Source organism: Aplidium turbinatum, chromosome 12 (genome assembly GCF_918807975.1).
Source record: "Aplidium turbinatum chromosome 12, kaAplTurb1.1, whole genome shotgun sequence".
Classification (NCBI taxonomy): domain Eukaryota; kingdom Metazoa; phylum Chordata; class Ascidiacea; order Aplousobranchia; family Polyclinidae; genus Aplidium; species Aplidium turbinatum.
The window spans coordinates 9,300,886-9,323,901 of record NC_137483.1 but is presented as its reverse complement, the minus strand read 5'-3'; the positions used below and the strand labels follow the sequence as shown (position 1 = coordinate 9,323,901).

At 36.5% G+C, this 23,016-nt stretch overlaps 1 protein-coding gene across 1 annotated transcript; it reads right to left on the bottom strand.

The window, feature by feature from the left end:
• Nucleotides 1-4,561: 4,561 nt before the first annotated feature.
• On the bottom strand, nucleotides 4,562-19,544 carry LOC145780566 (uncharacterized). Its single transcript, XM_082592192.1, has 7 exons — nucleotides 19,382-19,544; nucleotides 10,980-11,051; nucleotides 9,045-10,096; nucleotides 8,453-8,653; nucleotides 7,725-7,874; nucleotides 7,197-7,476; nucleotides 4,562-6,628 (listed from the first exon to the last, which is right to left on the bottom strand). Exons 2-7 carry the CDS (start codon nucleotides 10,985-10,987, stop codon nucleotides 6,226-6,228), a joined length of 2,094 nt encoding a protein of 697 aa, XP_082448318.1. The 5' UTR covers nucleotides 10,988-11,051; nucleotides 19,382-19,544; the 3' UTR covers nucleotides 4,562-6,225.
• Nucleotides 19,545-23,016: the final 3,472 nt, after the last annotated feature.

The window sequence follows — 23,016 nt, the reverse complement described above, 5'->3', positions numbered from 1 at the left end:
CTGCAGTCTCCATTCAGCGGCATCTAATAGATAGAATAGTTCCCCAGCAACAAGATTTCAACAATCAGAAACTTCACTAGCTGTCAATCTCGGTGACCGGGCCTGCGTCAGTGATTCAAAGCCTCTACAAGTAGCCTATGCGAAACTGCCAGGATTAAGCTATGCAAGAAGCTTTCCCAGTCTGAGGATAAAGATTCAATCAATCAATCAACACGGATTTCATGAAGTTGAATCAAATTTGAATATGCAATTGATTGAGTTTCGTTTTTAGCAGCATGATCGTTGCTTATTTCACAGTGTAGATTCTAACGATCTGTTTAAGCCTTAAGCCTTAAAATCTGTTAAGGCTTAAACAGATCGTTAGAATCTAGGCTACACTGTGAAGTAAGCAAATTTGAATAGGCTGAGACCTCAAATTATGAATTTTTTATGTCTGAAATTAGCCTTTGTTGTGTCATAACAGCCAGCCAAATTAGCAGTTGTTTATTTTATTTCAGAATACTTTTTAAAAGAAAATTTTGTAACAGTTGGCTTTTGCTTTCACGACTATGTTCAGTTTTGGCCGTTCGTGCAAGCTGCCTGACCGTGTTTCGCTAATTGTGTAGACTGCATTAGCCCACATTATTTTTCGATCATAAAACTAAAATTTCACTAGCAATAACCAAGTTTTCGATTTAAGCACCCGGGTCAATCAAACTTTTTATTTGAACCTGTAAAACGTGCTGTTGTAGGCTATTTCAACAGAATCATACAGATATGTTTATCTCTGTAGCCAGGGCCTCCAAGAGCCCTGCCGGGCCCCGGTGCAGATGTTGCTGCCGGGCGCCCCAGCGCGATATTTCACAAACAATGCACTATTGTAAATATAACTTTAAATTCACAGATACACACTAGTTATACACAAAGATAAAATGCTGTAAAATGCTACAACACTAGCCTACATAGTGTAAATATAGCGTCAATAGCGTTGTCAGATATGGAATCCTGCCCTAATTTGTGGAAAAGTTTTATTGGATATTTGATATTTGGATATTTTTTTTAGTCATGGGCAAAGATCAAAACCCTAACCTTTCCTAACTCTAACTCTTCTTAACTCTCGCAACACCTGATTGTAACCATGGCAACAAGTGGGTAAAATCAGCCATTTTGAAGATAAAAATTGCAATACTAAACTAATATTCATATAAAAAACAATATTTTATGCAAAATCGACCTGAGCACGCAAATTTAAACATTTTGTCGGGCCCCCCTAAACTCAAAAAAATTAAAAATTCTGTAATTTTAAAAAAGAGCATAGCCCAGGCTACCCATAAGGAGGCCCCATTCGACATACGAAACTAATATAAAAACAATATTTTATGCAAAATCGTTGAAATCAATCTTTTTATCGCGTGAATTTAGACATTTTTTCGGGCCCCCTTAAACTCACCGGGCCCCGGTGCAATGCACCGGTTGTCCCTCCCCCTCTTGTGGGCCCTGTCTGTAGCCTATATGTAAGCTATTCTGTACAGCTCACTTGCAAATTCGCTATGGCCCATATAGGTTTAAGAAACAGTGTTCTAAACACTAGCGACAATAAGTGAGATGAGTCACTTCACTTGGCTACAAATCCAGCAAGTTTCTCATCTAAATCCGCAGCCAACATCATCGAACTTTGGCACATTACCTTAGGAAGCTCAAAATTTTGCCCTTCAAAAAGTTGAAAGAAGCTTAACTCCTTGCCAAACAAACGTAAATGCGTTGTGTTTATTGCTTGACCGAGAGGAAGACTTTGATAGAGCTCTTGGAAAGCAATCGGTTTCGGAAACACAGTTTGAGAAAACACTAGTCTACAACAACAACAACAACGTAGCATGACTTTAAATTTTAGAAATAGGTGAAAAAATGATCATATGCAACGGTTTGATCACAGACTAGGCCTATCCACCAGTGGTGCCGAAGTAGGGGGGGATGGGGGGATATATCCCCCCCAATATTTTGGCAGCATCCCCCCCAATAATTAAGAAAAAAATATTTGCTATAAAGTTGTAGCCTACTTCGATTTAGTTGTGTGCAATCATCTTGCATTGTTGTTGTTTTTCTTTTATTGATATTTGATCACAGGTCTAAATTGTCTTAGATTTGACGCTAGCTAATGAAGGACTTTCATTGAAGGTATTAAGGACAAGTTGGACCAGGCCACCGGCCACGGCACTGCAGTAATGCTTATGAGGAGACTCATTGTTTTAATATCCTGTGCAGGCCTTGTGTCGTTGGTATGCAATGTATTAATCTCCTGCGTTTAATCGTAGCTCCTAACTATAGTGTCTGCTGTTCTAATCTAAAAGAGCTTAGCAGGCATTGTCCGAGTTGGAAAAACCTCTCCATTCTCAAATACTTCAGCTGATTAAGATCCTCTTAGTTTGCCTGGTAAGCTCTGCTGCTGCAAGAGGTCATTTTCCAATCTGCATAGATTGAAAACCTTTCTGAGAAATACTTTGGGACAAGAGAGGTTGAATGCTAATATTATTTGCAGCATTCACCAAAATATTCTTAATGACATCAGCATAAATGACATTTCTAATGAGTTTTCAATGTGCACTACCGTAAGACACAACATGTTCGGTTGTAACAAGTTCTTGTTAAGTGTTTGAAAGTTATTATTTTTGTCATAAATTTGCAGATGTTCTTCTGTAGTTTCGATTGTTTTCAGTGTCCTGACTAGTGACTTTGTCTTATAGTGCACTAAGTGTAGTGATTCTAGTGAAGGAGAGGACAAGAAGAAAAGTATAACTTCTGTGTTTTTTTGAAAAACTAAGTATTCATTGGAAGGTCATAAGTTCGAATCCTGCTGGAGTTACCAATTTTTCTTTGACTGCTGCAAGAAAAAGAAACAAGCATTCACAAGCGCACTGGTAGCACTTTTATCTCCATGATTTCTTATCTGTACCGTATATTATGCTGTTAGCAGCTAATTTACCCAGGTCCGGTGATTGTTTAATAAATTTAATACCTGTACCACTAAAATTGTGTACAAAAATTTGCATCCCCCCCAATGTTCAAAAATCGTCTAAAATTTGATAAATTGTTGAATTATCCCCCCCAATCCTAAACTAACTTCGGCACCACTGCTATCCACTATCCAGTGAACGTGACCTGATGCAGTCACAATTCTTGATATATCACTATCAGCGACAGGCCACTATAGTCCTAAAAAGTGAGCTTTCAGTTTAGCTAGGCTTAGGCGACTTGCTACGAAACAAGACGCACAAACGCACAATACAGCCGATGCTCCAAAAAACAATACAATCTACAAAATGTAAACTAAATTATTGCACCCTACCTACTTTTTCTGTCATTGGTAAGGATAATAATTCTCACAAAAACGCATCCAACTCTATGAACATTAAAGAAGTAGGCTAAAGTTTAATAAAATACAAAAGTTATTTTACGATCAGGATTTGTTTATTTTGTGTCTGAATTTCAACTTTTCTTAACACGACAAAAGAAATTAACAAATGGGTTAACCTACATAGGCTAGCTTAGCGTTGACTAACTACCAAATTGTGAGACTTTATCTTCAAAAAACATATTAGCCTATAATCAAAATAGGTTCTAGTAAACGTTCGACAATGACTACAAATGAAAAACTAATCAACAAAAAATATGTGCGTACCGATACCAAAAAGGCTATGTCCAATTCTCCATCTACCTCTAAAGTGTGCCATACTTCGATGTGAAGTTTTGTTTCGGCAGAAAGGTAGGCTACTTTTGTTTAAGCTTAGGCTTTACTTTTGTTTAAGCTTAGCTTAAGCTTAGGCTACGAGTGTTTAGAACAAAGAATTATCGTAATCTGATACGGTACTTCGTTTAATTTCGGTGCGTAGGTTATTCATGGTGTCTCAAATTTTGTTTCATATTAGGCTACAATAAAATTCTTTGTGAAAAGTTTTGCTGGTAGCCAAAAAAAAGTCGTTTAAAACAACCGTAATTCAAAAATTGTAGGTTTGCAACGTCAGAAAGCAGTACAGATGCAATTTGTTCCAATTTTTACTATAAAGGTTTAGGTAGCCTATGTTGTGTCGTGAGCATAGAACTGAAGCAGGAATAGGCTGCTAGCTTGCGGTAATAATTTTTCAGCAAAATAAAGCACCGGCAAGTAGGTGAAAATAAAAGTGTCACAAACAAATTTATGTGAAACTGAGCTTCCACCATAATATTTTTTAATTATAATCCCACAGATATCACACATTTGGCAGAAAATAAAGTTTCATTAGGCCTACAAAAGTAACAAGGATAGCTTTGCCTTCTGTGCAGCTCATGATTAATCTACCCTTTGAATTATTGCAGGGTAGGCTACGTTTTGGAGGGCTGCTAAATAGGCTATACAATATACAGACAAGTAGGCGATGATTTGGATATGTGGTAAATTCCTAAGCTCAAACTAGTAAATAAGTTAACCAATAAAATCAGGCATATTCGACTTACATTAAAAAGACGCAAAATCGTTTGGCGCGAATCATTTAAAAAAAATCCAGTTCAACAATGTCTACTCTCTGCTTGGCTTAGAGTAGCGCAGACCTAAAGCTGTGGCTTACTTTATTTCAACTAGAAAACCTACAGTACTAGATAGAAAAAGTGTGAAACAAACTATTGTTTTGACGAACCAAAAAAAAGCTTTTCGATAAAGTATAGGTTCAGTGGCGTACGCAGGGGGGGGGCATTGGGCCATGCCCCCCCCCCCCCCCTTAAAAATGTTTTAGTAGTTAACGACGTAGATTAAGGCATTTAATATGTTTTGCATTGCTCTGTCAAAGCAATTACTGTAACAATGTTGTTTTATAGACTAAGCCAATACGAAATACATAGCCCAATCCACCTACCCCACCTCAGGTATGCCAATGTAGCATAGTGTTCTGTAAGCCTATTATAGTGATTAGTGAGAGAGAAATGGATAAAGTCTAAACTAGGGATATCAATGGCCAGTGGCATAGCCAAGGGGGGGGGGGTTGGGCCTTGGGGGTTACAACCCCACTTTGGCACGCGTGTGACGTCACGATATTGAGAATGATGCTTTCAGTCTTTTTATGCTTGGAAATGATGGTTTCAGTCTAAAAAAAACTTGCCTAATTTTAAACAAAACTGCATTAAAAGAGCGAGTTTTGCCAATACCAAACATCTCAGCCAGGAATTAACAACAAGAAAACATAGAGACTTAGCTTTATTTCCGAAAAATGCCGAAGAAAACATGATCTTATCCTTTTGCTATGCCACCTGACAGCACCATTTTACAGGAATATTCATACCCACATTTTTGTTGAAAATGCTCTCAGAATGCACCAAATTCAAAGTAATTTTTCAAAATTTTCTGGGGGAGGCCCCCCAGACCCCCACCGCTGGGTGTCGTCTTAAGCAAAAATGCCGTCGGGCTTCGCCCGCCGGTCGTCGAAACCCCCCCTTTCAAAATTCTTGGCCACGCTACTCTCAATGGCCCCCCCCTTGAGAAAATCTTGCGTACGCCACTGTATAGGTTATTACAATATTACAACACAGTAACATTGTCAGTGGTCAATTTCTATAAAATAGAGGCATCATGAACTCTCCTTATCTACAATAGCAAAGTGGTTGATCCCTCGCTATATGCTTTTGAAGGACGCATTCCAAGGACAATTTTCCATGCATAAGCATCGTGTAAAACTCTACACGATGCTAGCACAATGATTCTCTATCCATTGGCCGCTGAATGATTGGATTTTAGCCTCTAACCCTTTCATTGCAAAGGTTTTGCACGGAAATTAAAAGCAAGACAAGATTACAACTGCAAGTGGACCGCGAAAGTCATAGCAATAAAATTATATAAATTTTGGGCCACAGCGAAAACAGGTTAGAAAAATGCTGTGCCAGCACCAGGAAGGTCCAGAGGCACTTTTGAAGCCCGAAATGAATTTATAGGGCCATAATTTTTTCAAGAGACCCAGGAATTTGAAGAAACTACCACGTATTATTTAGATAGTGTGCGTTTTTTTTAAAAGTGTTTTGATCGGCCAAGAGTCTCATTGGTACCAGGCCAAAATTATCCTCTGAACGGCCCTGACCAGCACATTCATGTTCTTACAACAAGTAAAGAAAATAAAGAAATAAGAAACAAGTTATCACGATAAAAACAAACATCAAAAAACTCTTCCGCCACCGATTATAATGATTTTAAAACAACTTGTACATGTTTGATTTGTTTTTCATTAATTTTTAATTGTAAAATGAAGTCGATGGCAAAGGTGGATTTGGGTGATGCGATGGATGTAAGGCAGGCACTGGAGGATAACTAGGGATGTCCGGATGCCAAGGATGTCCTCCAAAGGCTCCTGGATGCGGAAGGTAAGAATGAGGTATCATGGGTGATGAAGGAGTGTAGGCTTGTTTGTGAGCGTACTCGGGCCTCAGGTGACTGATAGGAGGATAAGGATGGCTTCGAGTGTAAGAAGTAGAATATTCCGGCCTATACATGGAGTGCGTTTTACGGTCTTGATTGAAGCACAACGTTGAGGGATCCGGCTGTGATTGCAAGGAAGCCGCGAGTCCTTGGAAGTCAAATTTGTAAGCGTACCGCTTTCCATGTACTTTGGTCATGATGTTTTTATCGTAGTAATACCTATGACATAAAAATCTCTTTGTACACTAAACCAACAAATTTTCTGCTATAAAAATAACATAATTCATAACATACGGTTTTCATAACATTATTTTGCATGCATTTCATCTCAAAAATTTAGAAAAAAAAACTGCTGTTAACTTTTGCGAATAAAACAGATAGTTTATTAGGTTCCATATTGTCAAGAAGATGTGTTGAAAGCGATTAAACTCGCATTTAACATAACTTTGCATAGTTTTTAAATAATATATCTCCATTTAGAACAAAAAGGTAGACTAAAGTAGTAAGACAAAACAAATGTCTAAATATTTCGCACAGCTTTCTTTGGGATCAATTGTGGTAAACTGGAAGATACGTGTTACATAGGCCTATATTTTTAATTAGTCATACGACACAATATGAATTGTATGAAACTGGCTAGAGCAGAAATAACAAACTAGATGCCATGGCGAAGGAGTTTTCAGCTGTGGCGACTGCTGGCATGAGCAGCAAAAAATCGCTATCAATTTGTGCTACACTTTACAGCTGAGAAACAAATAGAACCTCTGTTGACAAGGCATAAACTCACCTTAACGCTCGGCTCAGTTTGTCATAATTCATGTTTGGTTTGCTCTTTCGCTCCCCCCAGCGACGGGCCACATCATCTGGGTCCACCATTTTAAATTCTCCGTTAGTTCCTTCCCACGTGATGCAAGTTGAATTCGATGGATTGCTTAAAAGCTCAAGTAAAAATTGCCAAAGTTGAATTTGTCCACTTCCAGGGTTGCATAGGCGAGCGCTTGTAGGACCGAACAATTGGTAAGGATCGATGTTTGGTTGAACATTGCTCAGAGAAGAATTTCTAGCAACTGAAAATAAAAACAACCTCTTTAAAAAAATGATTAGATTTGAAATGCACCTCTGACAGTGGTTTTACAGTAACCAGGATAAAAAAAAAAATAGACATAGTGAATCACTTCTTGTCCAAGCAATGTCTATGAAAAGTAGAAAGCGAACATAGATTAGTATTAAAACAAAAACGTTATAAAACATGTTACAACTTTGTTGAGCTTACATGAAAACAAAATTACAGATTTTAGAAAATGATAGTTCTAACTTGGTAAATGTTCGTTGGCATAGAGTGGATCGGAATAAGCTCCTCTTCCAGCTGAAGCAGTTCCTACGTGTCTCCCATATTCTCCACCATTTTGTATAATGTTATCAACATCATCTGAACTTAGATTTGGAAGACTCTGTCCAGCTCCTTCTGCAAAAAAAATGTACAGTTTCGGTTTACCCCGATAGATAAGCCAATAAACATTTGGCCTTAAATTTGGAAAAGAACGACAAGATCAAGCGAAAGCGTTTTAACTCTGGGCTTCTGCTGAAATTAAACAGCGCATCTTTTTCTCGCATGCCGGCGCTTTGCTCTACTAGCTCCAGTGATTAGGCTGGAGCTCTACCAGCTCCAGTTGTCAAACGTTTACAATTTTTCACAAATATTCAAAAATACCAGGATTAAGCGTAAGCGATAAAGGAGCTTCAGCTATAAAGGCTTAGCCTATATACATGTAGGTAAATATTTTTCTAACAATGCAAGCATCACTTGTGAAATATTGCATCAGCTGCACTACAGACAATCATGTTTTTACAGCAGTCAATTTCATAGACTTTTATATACTCTATTTTACGAACGGCAAATACAGTAGGCTACATTATAAAATGAAAAAGAAAACTTCTCCCGTTGGAAAAGCATCCATCTCCACGAGCAGTATTGTTTCTTGATAAAACTAAAAAAAATAATGAAACCCCATTTACTAGGATTTCTACTAGCCTACTACTCACTTCTCAAATAGTTCAGATGGTTAATGAAGACTTCTGCATTTCTTGGGTTGGTAGCACGATAAAAAACATCTTTATTTATTCCACATAATACTCTACCATCCATGTCAAGAAACGCATCAACATTGACGGAGGTTAAGCCGTACTCGTTGATTGTCCACTCAATCCACTCACGCACATGTTCTTTTGTCCAAACCATTGGATCTGTAACAAACGACAGTGCACAACATGTTTCATGACAATTTTGTTCTCTGTTATAGCCTACGCTTGCAGGCAGTGACGTACGCAGAGAGAACATTGGGCTTTTCCTTCTGTTTTTAAATAAAAATCAGTAATTGAACAAAATAGAGTAGCCTACGGTATTTAATATGTTTTAGATAGCACTGTCAAAGCAAACAACAATGTTGCTATAGAGTAGACTAAGCAAATCCTAAATCCATGTTTCAGTATCCCCCCCCCCCCCCCTTTTGCGTAGGCCTGCTCCACTACTAACTTAGCCTACATGTACGGTGGCGTATCCAGAAAAAATACGTCATGAGATCCACGAAATATTAACAAGCAGTATGATCAACAAACAAACAATTAGCGTCTATACCTGCTGGTACAATGACGCGTTTTGGACTGACTTCTGCACTTTTTTGCACTTGCTCTTTTTGGATCTTGTGATGGCTGCCATGGTCGAAAGAAGAAAATTGGTGCTGTCGGTAATTACTGCCGCCATAGTATGAGTTTTCCGATTCTGCACACTCGTGAGGAAAATCAGAATTAAAAGGAGGAGTTTGCAATGAACTATAGGGCATCTGAGCGGATCGAGGAGAGCCTGATGTTTGGTGTACAAAAGGTGGAGTTGTTTGGTATGGGCAACCTAAATTTCCATACGCTTGAGCTTCATGAGAGAAACGTTCTGATTGTGGTGGTGAATGATTATGCATTCCTTGCGGAGTAAAACAGACCCTTGACGTTTCATTTCCTCTGGATGACCCTTGAGATGACGGTGAAGCTAGAAATGGTACATCTGAGCCTGGTGGACGATTGCTTTGGGACATCATCATCTGGCATTCTTTAATTTCTGAACTTGGATCGTTTTTGGCGTTTAAAAACAATTTAGATTTTTGAGGCAGGCTGCTATCTCTAATGGAAAAATTTTCATCTTTAAATGAGTGATTTTCCGCTTTGAATTTATCCTCTAAACTATTAAATGGAAGATAAGACGCTTCACCAGTAGCGGTTGTATCGCTTTCAAGAAGAGCTTGATTTTCGTTTTTAATCAGATATGGCGAAAACGATGATTCTGTCAACTCGCTTGATGAAGGCACAAATGGCGTCGATTGATGCAACAAAGAGTCATACGAATCTTGTTCGCTCCGATGAGAATCCTCGTTTACTGATTGGACGTCATTATGAATGTTTGACCCAATATACGGATCAGGATTGTTACGATACAAAGAGTCAATTGGGCTTCGTTTCTCACTGCAAATGTTAAAGGTTAAGTCTGTTGCTTGATTACTTGGAGTCAAGTTGAAAGAGTTGTTGGAGGTAACTTCTGCATCAGACGCCTCTTCTTTTACTCCGACATTCACAGACAACGTCATATCAGAGGCGGCGCGACGACCTTTCACGGAGAAGTCTTCAGGGACAGAGTTTATGCTAAAAATATAAAAAGTATAGTTATTTCTAATTACAACCTTTCAATTTTTTTTTAAACATAACCTGGAGCAGAGCATTTCAATTTTAACGCGAAGAAGAGATATTTTCACTTTGGTCATTTAGCCTATATGTTGCTTTTACTGCTTGCATACACATAAATACCAATATTTTGTCTATCTATGTCAGGGCTACTCAACTAATGTTAGCAAAGGTCCATTTTGACAAGTTGAATATTTTTGAGTTCCGGTGAAAATTTCATATGCAACCACGAAAATTAAACAACCAGTAGCCTACGAGCACCGAAACACTTTTCAGGTAGTATATAATACGACTTGGATTTTTGTCTGACACAAAGAAATAAAAAAGGAAAAAATGCATTGTGTTTCTTTGTAGTGTAGCTGTGTGGATCGCACATCAGAAAAGACAGCAAAGCGTTGGGGGGTCTGGGGGCGAAGCCCCCAGCTTCTTGGATTATCACAAAAAATTGCTTTTCCCTAATGGAAATCTGTTTAAAGAAGCCCTAAAATGTGGCAATGAGGTTATTCTTCCAGAAGCCCAAGGTCCACCTTCAACACCCAGAGGGTCCGGATTCGGACCACGGTCCGCCAGTTGAGTAGCCCTGATCTAATGATCTATGTTCTTTTACCAGAGAGCCTATATAGCCTCGCGTCTGCCAAGTTGACATTCGATATAAAACTAAGCTTTGCATAAGATAAATAACTCAAAAAACAGTTTTTAATTTGTTGTTTCAAAACAACAAAACAATAGATTAGAACCATTCAAAACTCAGTAGCCCGTCAAAACAAAATAAGACATGAAGCAGTTCATTGTATGGAAAGACTATGGATCGCAACCAACAAACTTATGAAGAAGATTAGGCTACCTCAACATGTTTGTTGAGTCTATGATGGAGCCAAGGATCGGTCGTTTCTTGAAAAGCAAGTTTCTCTTTTACCTGAATATAAAAAGAGGATTTATAGAACAAATCGTTTACAAAAAAATAGGCTCTTTCACTAAGGAGCGTTTGATAGCAAACAATCTTACGTAGTCGTACATGAAAGATTTTTCGCATCTACAGATTTTGTAAGATTGAAATTAATGCCTTCCACACGTGAAGTGTGCAGTTACCAGTTTTACAATGAAATTTACCTTGTTTAGATATACTGTATTTTTCTTTGTAAACGCTAAACTCCAGTTTTCAGTTTAAACTTTACAATATCTTGCCTTTTTATAAATTCTTCTAAGAAAACAATAGTAAAGTTTGTTCTTTTGTCAAATCCATCGGTAAAATAAAGCGGGAAATCAACTAATGCTGTCAAAATTTAATTTATTTCTACTCAATAAAATGAAATAAATTGCATTTTCACATTCTTAAAGTTAGACCTTTTCAGGTATTAAGAAGATTTCAATACTTTACAACTTTTAGTTGTAAATTATTTTATTATATTTTGCTTCTTTAGGTACAAACAAACGTCATTGTAAAGCAGTTTAAAATAAAACTGAAAATGATTAGATAAAACATTCTTATTTGTAACATAACCTAAGTGTTGCTACCAGTAAACTCTCCCATTTGCTGGATGCCGCTAGATTGACAGATTATAATTTTTTCTGAATCTTTATGTTGGACTGACAAAACCTCTCATAGGTTATGCCTAAACACAGATGCAGAGCCGGCTACCTAGATTGACAGAGTAAAGTTTCCGATTGTTGTTGAAGTGTTGTTGCCCGGGAATTACTCTATTCACTAAGTGCCGCTGAATGGTGAGCAGTCCTGGAATGCGTTGCTCAAGCCCACACCCCGAGACCTGAACCAGTGCCGGTTGATCTTAACCGGGCGCTTAACCACTCGGGCTATCAGGGAGGAGCAAGTAAATTAGTCGTGCAGAAGCCACGGATTGAAGCATGGTCGCTCAACTTCTTCATTTTGTCGCTTCGGTTTACTGATTGAGTTATCACAACCGTTAAACAGATTTTGGGATTGGTAATAATGACAATAACAGCATTTATATAGTGCCACATCCTCAATGCAAACTATGCTCCTGGGCGCTGTATATGAAGATGGTGATAAAACAATACATTCAGTTATAATGTTCAGTTATAACTGACCGAAAAACAGTGATAAAGTAGTCTGAAACTTGTTCTCTTGTTTGCAAACTTTTTGAATTAAAAGCGAGAAGGATGATGAATTAACGTCAAGAAAGGAAAAATAGCAAATCAAAAAGGTAAAAAATATGTCATTGATGGAATTGCTTTATGCTGGTTGTCATTCGCTTTTAGCCAAAACACTGCTACTCATTCCAGAATGACGTCATACAACCTACACGAGCTTCAGCTTCCATATTTCATCCGTACAGTAACAAAGCCGACAAGAAATAAAAAGAGAGAGAAAGAGCAGCGGCATACAAGCGTAAAGAAGAAACCAGTCCGTTGATTTTTGGAGAAAAGTCGTTACAAACCTGTTGAGGAAGTGAAGTCATTTCCTGCGCCGCAATACGGACAGGCTGGCCACAAAGTGGGGAGCTGTGCTGTCTATCGAATAAGGCGAAAAGTTTATCGATGTCAGCTTTAATGACTTAAAAATCTTTTCAATCGTTGTTCCCATCACGCATTTATCGTATCAAGACTGTATCAAGACTGTATCAAGAATCGTATCAAGACTTCGCATACTCAACAGCAAAATTTTCTGTTACATTTTATTTCGGACTTTCATTCACCAAGCAACGTATAGCCTACCTGTTGTTGCTTAACGCAACTTCATTCTAATTAACAAGTATTTGAAGGCATTAATATGTGAACACAAAACGTCGCTCTGATAGAAATTTTAGTTTACGAGTATTTTATGAATAATGCCCTGTACTTTGTGCTTGTATCAAAAACCAGGTTACAATGTTTACTCACATACACTATCTTCAATGTCCCGGAATACGAATGCATCATTCGGGCAACCGGTTATTCAATTATTTCCTGATTGTGCTTCTGTTTAACTGTGCTCTTTATTACTTGGATAAACAACCATATGCAAATAACGCCCTTATTTTCTTACAACCCTGTTTTAAAGGGCGTTGAGAAGAAAATTTGGGCCGGTACCAATGAGTCCCTCGGGCCCACGAATCAAGACACTTCTACAAAAAACATACCACCAAATGTCTAAAGAATACGCGATAGTTTCTTCAAGTTCCCGGACCCTTTGAAAAGTTTAACGGCTCCTAAAATCATCTCGAGTCTAAAAATAACCCCTGGACCTCCTGTCAATGCTACTGCTTGTTTCAGACAAGGTAACTAATGTTTATAAAACTGTGGACTTGGATCAGCTTACTAGCGGAACAACCAACAGTGCGGATATCCACTGGCAGAAGAAAGAAATAAAACAAATCACACAAATAAAAAACTAATCAGCGCAGATATAATTATTTTGCTAAATGTTTCGAAAAATAGGAAAAGCACAAAAGACGAAACATCAAAAAAATTGCCGAGTTGTTCTTCTCTCGAAAATGTACATTTTTCAACAGCTTAATGACCGGGAAATTTTGTCTCAAAGTAGGAAATTTTCCCGGGCTCACGTGCAGGCTAAAATGTGTCGGGAAATTTGAAGTGATGAAATGCTGTGCTTGCATGTCAAATTTTTCAATCTGTTTTGTGCAATTTTGCTATTGTAAGTGTTTTTTTGATTTGTTGTGTAGGCCTACATATCGTGATGAACCGAAAGAAAATGAGCAAAATGTCAAAACAAAGATGGATCGATTGTATTGAACAAAATGTTCAGCATGAAATTGCCACTTTCTTATAGAAAAAAAGTAGCAAATAGTTATTTCCAGCCTCTCATGTAGTGGTTTTTACAATTTGAGGGTAGATTTATAAACAGCCTACTCAATTGATTTTTGAACAACTAAGTTATTTCTCCAATGATCAGTTGATCACCTTCATCGAACAATTTTTGACATTAATTTGCAAAGTTATGCGAAAAGCAGTCGACCTACTGGCTGTTTTAACAACAGTTACAGTAGAGTGCATTTGGTGAAGTACTGTGCCGAGAAGAGAGTCTACAAAAATACAGATAACAATGAAAAAAATACACACACTTTGCATCGTAAACAAAACTTTGACATCAATAAATTGTGTGAAATCGATCACGTTGGTTTTATAAAATTTTCCCACAAAACGGTTTCATCTATTTTTACTTTTGTTGTTGAAATGCGTTATAAAAAGGGCCGTCACCTAGGCTATTACCAAAACCGCTTTTTATCCTATAGGCTGGGTGGTATTTTGAATTGAAGGAAGTCATACTTGACGCACTCAGGTTTCTATTTGTGTCTGTTTGGTAAATGAACATCGATTTTGCATTTTACGACGATATACCAATGTACAGTATGAACACAAGTTATTTTCAGCAGGTCTACCATTGTTCTGAATGTACCCAGCTAGCAGAAACCTGCCGTTTTTCTATTGATTCAACCTCTGCAGACGTTGAATCAATGAGTTTTTGCTAGCTAGATAGCTGCCTGCTACACTGCGTGGAAAGCAGCACGAATTGTGATTAACGCAAAACACGCACTCGTCAAGCAAACTGAAAGATTCAAGCTGCGTTGTAAACCAAACTTTATTCATCCGATACATTTAAAAGTAGGCTAGCGTATTTTTTTAAAGAAATATTTAGAAGATACAGTTACATGCGTAATACGGATACATAAGTAATATTCAAACAACAAATTCATTTTCTATTTCTGTATAAAAACTTTGCTATGCTGAATAATTGGCAAATGCAAAATGGAAATATAATCAAAGTAAAACTCTTTGCACACACACACACAGCTATGAAATTATAGAACATCAAAAATTACAGTGAACATACTGTGACTATTTTGTTGAGCAACTTTGTAAAGACGTGTAGGTTATTCAATATCTAGGCTGGTTATATCTGAAACTATCAGTTTTAAAGTACAGTAAAACTACTTCTTCAAATGTTGGTGTCAACTCCAAGGAATTGTGCAATTATCGTGACAAATTAGTGTTTTGCATTGTACTGTCCAACTTTATTAGGTTTTTTGCTTTCAATTAAAAAATAATAATAAAGGAACTTTTCAATATTTTTTATTCAAAAGTTCAAAAACACTTTTTATTTTTTTCTGTACCTTATATAAGCTCCACTTCAAAAAATTTGAAAATAAAACTTTTAATTGAAATCTTTTGGGGCCCAAAATTATCTCAACTCCTTTTTTGCTTGAGAAATCCCCCCTACGACAAGCAGTTATGTTCAATATTCAATTGGAGTTCCTCTATTGTAGTGAACAAAGAAACAGACGATAATTAGGCTACAACAAAACGCAGCTCATCAACCGCCATTTTATCTGAAATATAACCTCCGGGAAATGAGAAAGATTTGATCAATAAAGGAAAAGAACTTCGAATGTGGAAATCATTTGATTCACTTGTTTTCCGCTAATCCTTTTACATGAAGAAGCGACAGCGTTTTCTACTGGTGGATATAAGGGCAGTGAACATTTCTACCCAGAGAAATACCATTACTTGAAAAAAGAAGGTCCAAACATTGTTGTCAAACTGTTATAAGTGAAAATATTAAAACATTGTTTAATTATTTTTGCTATTTCACAATCTAAAAATACAAATTCTGTTCAAAATGAATAAAAAATCAATAAACCTGCTGGTGCAAATATTTTAAACATCTATCAAACGACTCCATCTTGATTAGCCATGGCATCGAAGATTTAGGCGTTTCAGTCTTACGAACATTTTTACATTTTATACAAGTTGGGGCTAATATTAGGTGCTGGAAGTATTTTTATTGTTTACGAGCAAAAACCTCCAGACCTGTTGTAACGTATCATCCAAACAAAAAGTGTCAGAATGAGTCATAACCTTACAGGCACACGAAGAGGAAATATCAGGTTTCATACTCCATATGCTGCTACCAACCGGTCTTCTACACTACCGCACCCCTGGCTGGGCTTGTTTACAGTAATGCTGAAGCCTTACACTTTTCCCAGCTGTCGCTAATGGTACAGTATAAAGAGGTAAGTAATTAGTTACTTTTTTGCATTGTTTAAAATAGATAAAAAAAAAACAGCAAAATTTTTCTTTTTTTTTTCAAAAATGTTTCAAAAATGACAGGTTATGCTGTCTGGGTACTATCGTTCTTCGCTGCTTTCACTCGAACTTCACAAGTGGTCAAATATGTTTCCGATGGTTTTCCCCAATTACCAATCTTTAGCTGAAAGTGTCCAATGTAGTTGTCACCTTGCCAAGACACCACAACACAAACTGCGCTTTCTTTTCACCTTTACTGAGGTGAAAAAACTGTTAATTGTTGCAAGATTGTGGCGTGAAGCTAGGGATGGTCAAAAATAACTTAACTCATGGACATATCTAAAAGTACAGTGTAACAGTATAGTGATTGAAAGCTTATAGGTTAAATGTTTATTAATTCTCTCTCTTACAATAAACATATCCCCTCAACATAGCAAAGCTTCCAAGAAAAAACTATTGTTGCCAGTAACTGGGGTTTCAAGTAAGTAATTGCCAATTGGGAAAAAAACTGGGGTTTCCAGGGGGACTTTCAGACCCGGACGGGATGATTTAAGGGCCCTTAGGTCGTAACCTTTATAAGGGGCTGAGAACTTGAAAAGTCACCACGTATTCTTTGGATAAAGTAGGTTACCGGTATATTTTCCTCAAATCTCAAAAGTGATCTTTTCAACGGCGCTGGCTAATGCAATATTTCTTTTGTGGTTAGCTGGCATAGAACATTAAATGTACTTAAAAAATACATCAACTAAACAGTCACTATTCACTATAAACCTTAACAGGCTGATTCACTCTTGTTTGGGATCAACATGAGCTTTTTATTCAAATGGATATAACTTATACTTGAATACTTTTTGTGGTATAGTATTTATTGTTTGGTCTAATAAAAAATATAATTATCATCAAAAATCTTTGCATCTTAGCTCCGGTTTACGAAAATTAGTAAAAAATATAAGGCTACATCTAATTTTAAAACTGATGTTGTTGCGGATAAATATACGAAAAATGGCTGAATAAATCTTCAACTGATATAAAAGTAATGATTTAAAAAAAATATTTGATGTCTGTTAAATATCAAAGTAACCTTTTTGAATTTCAGACAATATCTCGTAGGAAAACACAGCAAATGTTACTTTCTGTTTGAAGTATAATAGAAGATATTTTTTTAATCACAGTAGTTTGAAAAAATACACATTTTGTCACTGAGTTTGTTGTTAACAATATCATCTGCCACAAGTTTAATGTGAAAGTAAGAAAAGTTTTGTCAAATAAGTTAATAAGGTTTGAAAATAATTTCAAAGTCAATACGTTTATTGCAACGAATTTTGGTAAAATTTTGCAAAATTTTTTGCCACCTAAAATTTAACACAGACAAAACCATAATAAAATGATCTTGGAAACTTTGAAAAATGGCATTTATTTTCAATTATATTTTTTGCTCAGATATTAGACTACTTTAACCGCGCTAATCACAACTTATCACAAATGAACAATTGTACAATACTTTTACAAAACAAAAATTTCAGAAATCCCAAACGACTTGCTCAAGAATGAAGTTTCGAATGCTTTGCAACAGAATAAAATAGTGGAATCATTACAAACAATTTTGTAAGCCTAAACATTACAAAGAATTTTGCAAGCCTAAACAATTTCTTCCGGGAAAATCTCACAACCGACATAAATAACAATATAATTATAAACGAAATGTTTAGTTTTCTATCACACTGTCTTTTGCCATTTTCATGTAATGCCATAAAAGTTTTATAAAAGAGTGGGCCATGAACTGAACGTGTATTTCCGTGACCCTATGTGCCACCTGACATGAATGGCAATTAGAAGATAAGAATGAAGATGACTACTGGAGCCTTAAAAACGACCATTCTTCATTTTTTAGATCAAATACTGGAAATTAATTGCTAAAAAACAAAGTAGCTTACTGATCACAATGCCAGGTGGTGGATCGGGGGCATTATGAACTAAACACTTGACAAAGTGAAATGAATCAAGATTTAGGATTATTACTTTTTAAAACCATAAAACAAGTAGAGATTAAACCGATATACGTCCAGACGAGTGCATATGATCTGAATTCTAAAAAATCCTAAAAACGAAACTTGCAAGGCGGCAAAAATGATATTTAAAAAAATGAAATATCAATAACAAAAACTCAGTTTTACTCCATTAAAGTTTTGTAGAAAACAATATCACAAATCTTCAATTAGTTAAACAAAATGAACTATTTTATTTGTTGCAAAAAAGTGCTCCTTCTTTGCAGTCTTAACTGTGCGTTAATACTTTCCTTGATATTGCATTTGAACCATATAGTATGTTATGTGATTTGGGGTGCCTTGTTCACCTATTTAATAACTAAACCCATACGAAAAAATGAGTTTTCAAGCACGTTTGGGCACTTTGCCAAAATGTCTGCGTACTGTCGTATCTATTTTGAGTGCGTCATGCGTCAACCAGTCATCAAGCCAATACGTAATTGACGCAAGAACGCAAACAAAGCATTAATATCTGCTATTTTTAGGATCGCGGTTATAATTGACGTGCGTTTTGCTCTAGAATGCTGCAATTAACATCTATTTCCAAATTTTGGCGTGCATTTTTACTTTTTCTGTTATAGACGCAAACAATAAAATCTTTCGCCTCACTACGCCTTGGGTAATATTGTCATTACATAAGCAATGACAGAGAATGAAAACTCAGCAAATTCGAATTCATTAAAATAGCTTTTAATATTTTTTATCTTAAAATAATGCTCATTTATATATATTTATTTGTATCAGACAAGAATGTCCATATTCGAATTAAAAATTAAGCTTTTCATAACAGCCTTTAAAAAAAACATTCATAACAGCTATAAAAAACAGCCTTTTTAAAAAAGTGCAATCCAGTCTAGTTATTTTTGTAGGCCCAGTCTATTACCCAGCAATATATCGCAATAGCCCATTACGTTCTTTAAGCTCTGTAATTTCAACAAGTTATCTTGCACGTTGATAGCTTAAAGGATTGGAGATATCCTGCCATATGACAGTTAAAACTCTTAAATCAGTTTTACGTTTTGGTTGGAAAATCTCAAAAGTGCACTTTCCAAGCCAAATGCGATAGGCCTATTTTGCAAAAATTTGACGAATTGCCATAAAACGTCAAGTAAAACTCTTATAAAACAACTGCAGAACACTATTATCTGATTAGTTATTTGAATCAGACAATAAAAAGTTGAATTAAAAATATCCTTACCATTTATTCCTAACTTTATGAACCAATAGGACTTCAGAAAACTTCTCTTCGTTTCTACTTCAGATTTAAATTCATTAGGCCTACAGAAAAGGACAAGATCAATTTCTCTTTTTCAATAAGTACTTTATTACAACTGCACTACTTTTAAGAGATTGCGGCCTAACAAAGCTTACTTTCTGAGCATACAATGAAAATATATTGGGCTGAAAATAACTTGCATTCAAATCTTGCATCATCAATTAAAGAAGTTTACTATGTTTAGGCTAAGCAAATTTGACACAAAATTACGTTTATTTAATTTTACATGCCTACGTATATAGCATAAAAAGAAAAAATCTAACAATCAGTTAGAACCTCTTACTTAGACCGTACGGCCTGTCGTTTCCCGTATTGGCAGAAAAAAGCTGTCGCTCTTTGTTATGTAGTAGGCTTTCTCGTTGCGGAAAAGACCGAAAGTTGCGACACTTGAAGTGGCGGCAATGATTTGCGAAAAGCCAAAACAAAATGGCGGTGCAAGATAAAAGTGATGTGTCCCGCTTGAAATAGATCTACTTGTCGGGAATATTATTCTGGTGCAAAAGCTTGGAAAAAATTGCCCTATACACACTATTCTTATACATTGAAATTTTGAGAACCTATTGCTTGGAGATTTGAAAAAAAAAATACGAAAGAGCATCAAGTTTACTTTTTCTTAGAAATGGTTGAAAAAAATCTTCATGTGATCTTGGTTTTTTAGCCTCTTCATTGAAAGTCATTGAAAGTTCATTGAAAGTCACAAAAACTTTATCTCCACATTACCAAGGAAGAATGATAAAAAATATTGCAGTAATAACTAATACTCTCTTTGTTCTTGCCTGAAAATTAACCATAAAAATGACTTGAATGTGAAATCAAAACGTTGGTGGAACGTTATGACGGGAAAAAATCTTTTCAAGACATACTGTTTGAAAAATGATAGAATGATGACATATTATGACGTTGCATATGACGTCAGTATGACATGTTCAAATTTGTTTACAACTTTTACTTTATTTTACTGCTTGTCTAATAGGCCTATTCCTTTTTTTACGCCAACCGAAGTGCAAATTAAACGTAAAAGTAATAGATCATCATTTTTTATGTTTCACACTCTTTCTTTAAAATGTACTCGATTTAAAAAATTAAATTTGCAATGGAGTTAATAAAATCAAACTTATAAGATTATCTTTATTTTAAACTGGCAAGAATTTATATCCAAGATGAGGTTATCAAAACAAAGTAAAAGTTGATACTTCTCCTTAGTATTACAACGTTAACATTTTGATTACCAAAACTTACGTCTGATAAAAATGTATTTGTGGTGTGTGTTTTCTAGGGAGTAGGCCCCAGTAGCGGATTCAAAGAAAGAGATCCCTCCTCCTAAAAAATGCACAAGTGTATGTGCAAGGTCGTGTTAGTGTAGATTTATACACTGCTGTTTTTGTTGAAATCGCCTCACCCTGTTTTTTAAAGTTACTCTTTGGATTTTCCTCTTGTAGAGACTGATGCATTATAAAAGTGATTGATTGACATTATTGACAAGCTTGGTTGCACAATATTACTACTTGGTACTTTCAGTTTGTAGCAGTTTTAAAAAATCTAGCTTTCTTGATACCGGAACCGAAGGTACTACATGACTTCCTTGTTGATATGTTGATTGCTGCTAGCACGTTGATTCAAATTAAATCAAGCCAGTATTCGAAAAACGCTGTTGAGATTTGATTAGATTTATTTTACATTCCAAATTTCAATTTAAGTTAGCAAAATTGAATGACTTTATTTAGTTATTGCAAAAACTTAATCGAAACTTGATACACATGATTGATATGAAGCCCTCAAGCGCTCAAAACTAAAGTCTTTTCTCTGCTCTGCTTCACTCTTTTCCGCTCGTTAGCTGCATAGCCTACTGAGAACCGACTGTCGTATTCATCAGCAAAGTGCGTAATAGGCTACAAGCGGCAACGACGTGTTGAAAGTATGCATGACCCATGCGTAAGCATGCCAAGGAAGCCAATTGCATCAAGTAAACATGTAACGTAGACGTTTTGCACACGCACAAAATAAAGGACAAGAAATCAAAAGACAGGACGAAAACAGTAGCCCAGACATCAAAATTGGTCATTTTACATTAATTCAACGTTTGTAGACGTTGAATCAATGTAAAAATGACAGACTTTGCAGTCTGGTAAATTGATGCTGCACAGTCTAATACTGTAACCTACTTCAAGAAGATCGTATATCGTACACATACACATGCACACGTGGATATAATTGTAAGAAAGTTTTCCCAGATTTTATAGTTACATTTTGCAATATAAGAAGCCAATATATTTATTTCGATAGCGTCATATAGTGGTGTGGTTAAAACTCGCACAAACATAAGTTGGTGGCCAAAAACCTGGCATAAGATATGTGCGGTCATCCAGTCAGCCACCATTCCACAACAACAACTCCAAATACACACTCATTCACACAGGTGCGAAGAGACTGGCACACTACTTGAACGACAAAAAAAGCTTGATCTGAATATGAGAATGAGCCAATGTACGACGTTTGGACACTAAAACATAGTGGTCACCAAAGTTCTTTGCGAGAATGCAAAAGAAACGGTAATGTTGAAAAGAAATACAGTAACAAAACCAACAAAAGGAAAAGGTGGCAAAACCTTAATGGTTTAAGACGTGCATGAAAACATCTAATTCTACGGTATAAGCGTCGATGAATATAGTTAGTTTGTTAAAAGAATCAGTCATCTCCTCGTTCCTGAAAAAACTGGAGCGCCAGTCGTTGAAGCAATGAGAGCACGACTGAACTTAAAAACATCACAAGAACAATCCAATAGACACACACACATATTGAAGTTAGGTAACGGACTATCAAAACAAAGACTATTTACGGATTTCATACAGAAATAAAGTGTTATAGATTGTAGAATAAATACACAACATGGCAGCTCATAACCAAAATAAAATAGTTAATGAAGCTTTGTTTTTTCAAATTAATTTCCTGCACATGTAAGAGCATAAGAAACATGATGATACAGCAGCGTGTTTTTGGTATCGCCAATGAGAGGTGAAGCATCATTGGTAGCGTCACTGAGGGATGGAGTGTTTTTGGTATCACTAATGAGAGGTGGACCCTCTTTGGTAATGCTGATGAAGGATGTAGTGTCTGAGTTGTTTCAAGCATCTTTTTCAAAACAACCTAAACAATCATCTTACGAAAAGTCAAGCGTTCCTCTCGTCGTCGTCGTCGTCTGAACTTCTGGGGCCGAGGGTCTATCCTTTTATCACCCCAGATTCACGATGTTCCTGGACTACACTGAAAGGCTGCTAGAGAGCAGCCAATCTTTAGTTTCATCATCCATGACATGCAGACCTTCCACTCCGTTACGTGGCTTGAAGATGGTACACTGGTACAGTCATTGATGATGTGGTCTGCGGTCTGTTCCTTGGCACCACATTCACAGGAGGAGGAAGAAGCCATTTCCCATTGGTGCATGGTTGAGCGGAAAAGCGCGACGCCCGTACGGAGACGGTTGAGGCGCACCCATGCCTGTCTCTGTAGTGTCAGGCCGATGGGGCGTGTGTCGGCGTCGGGGATGAATGAATGGAGTC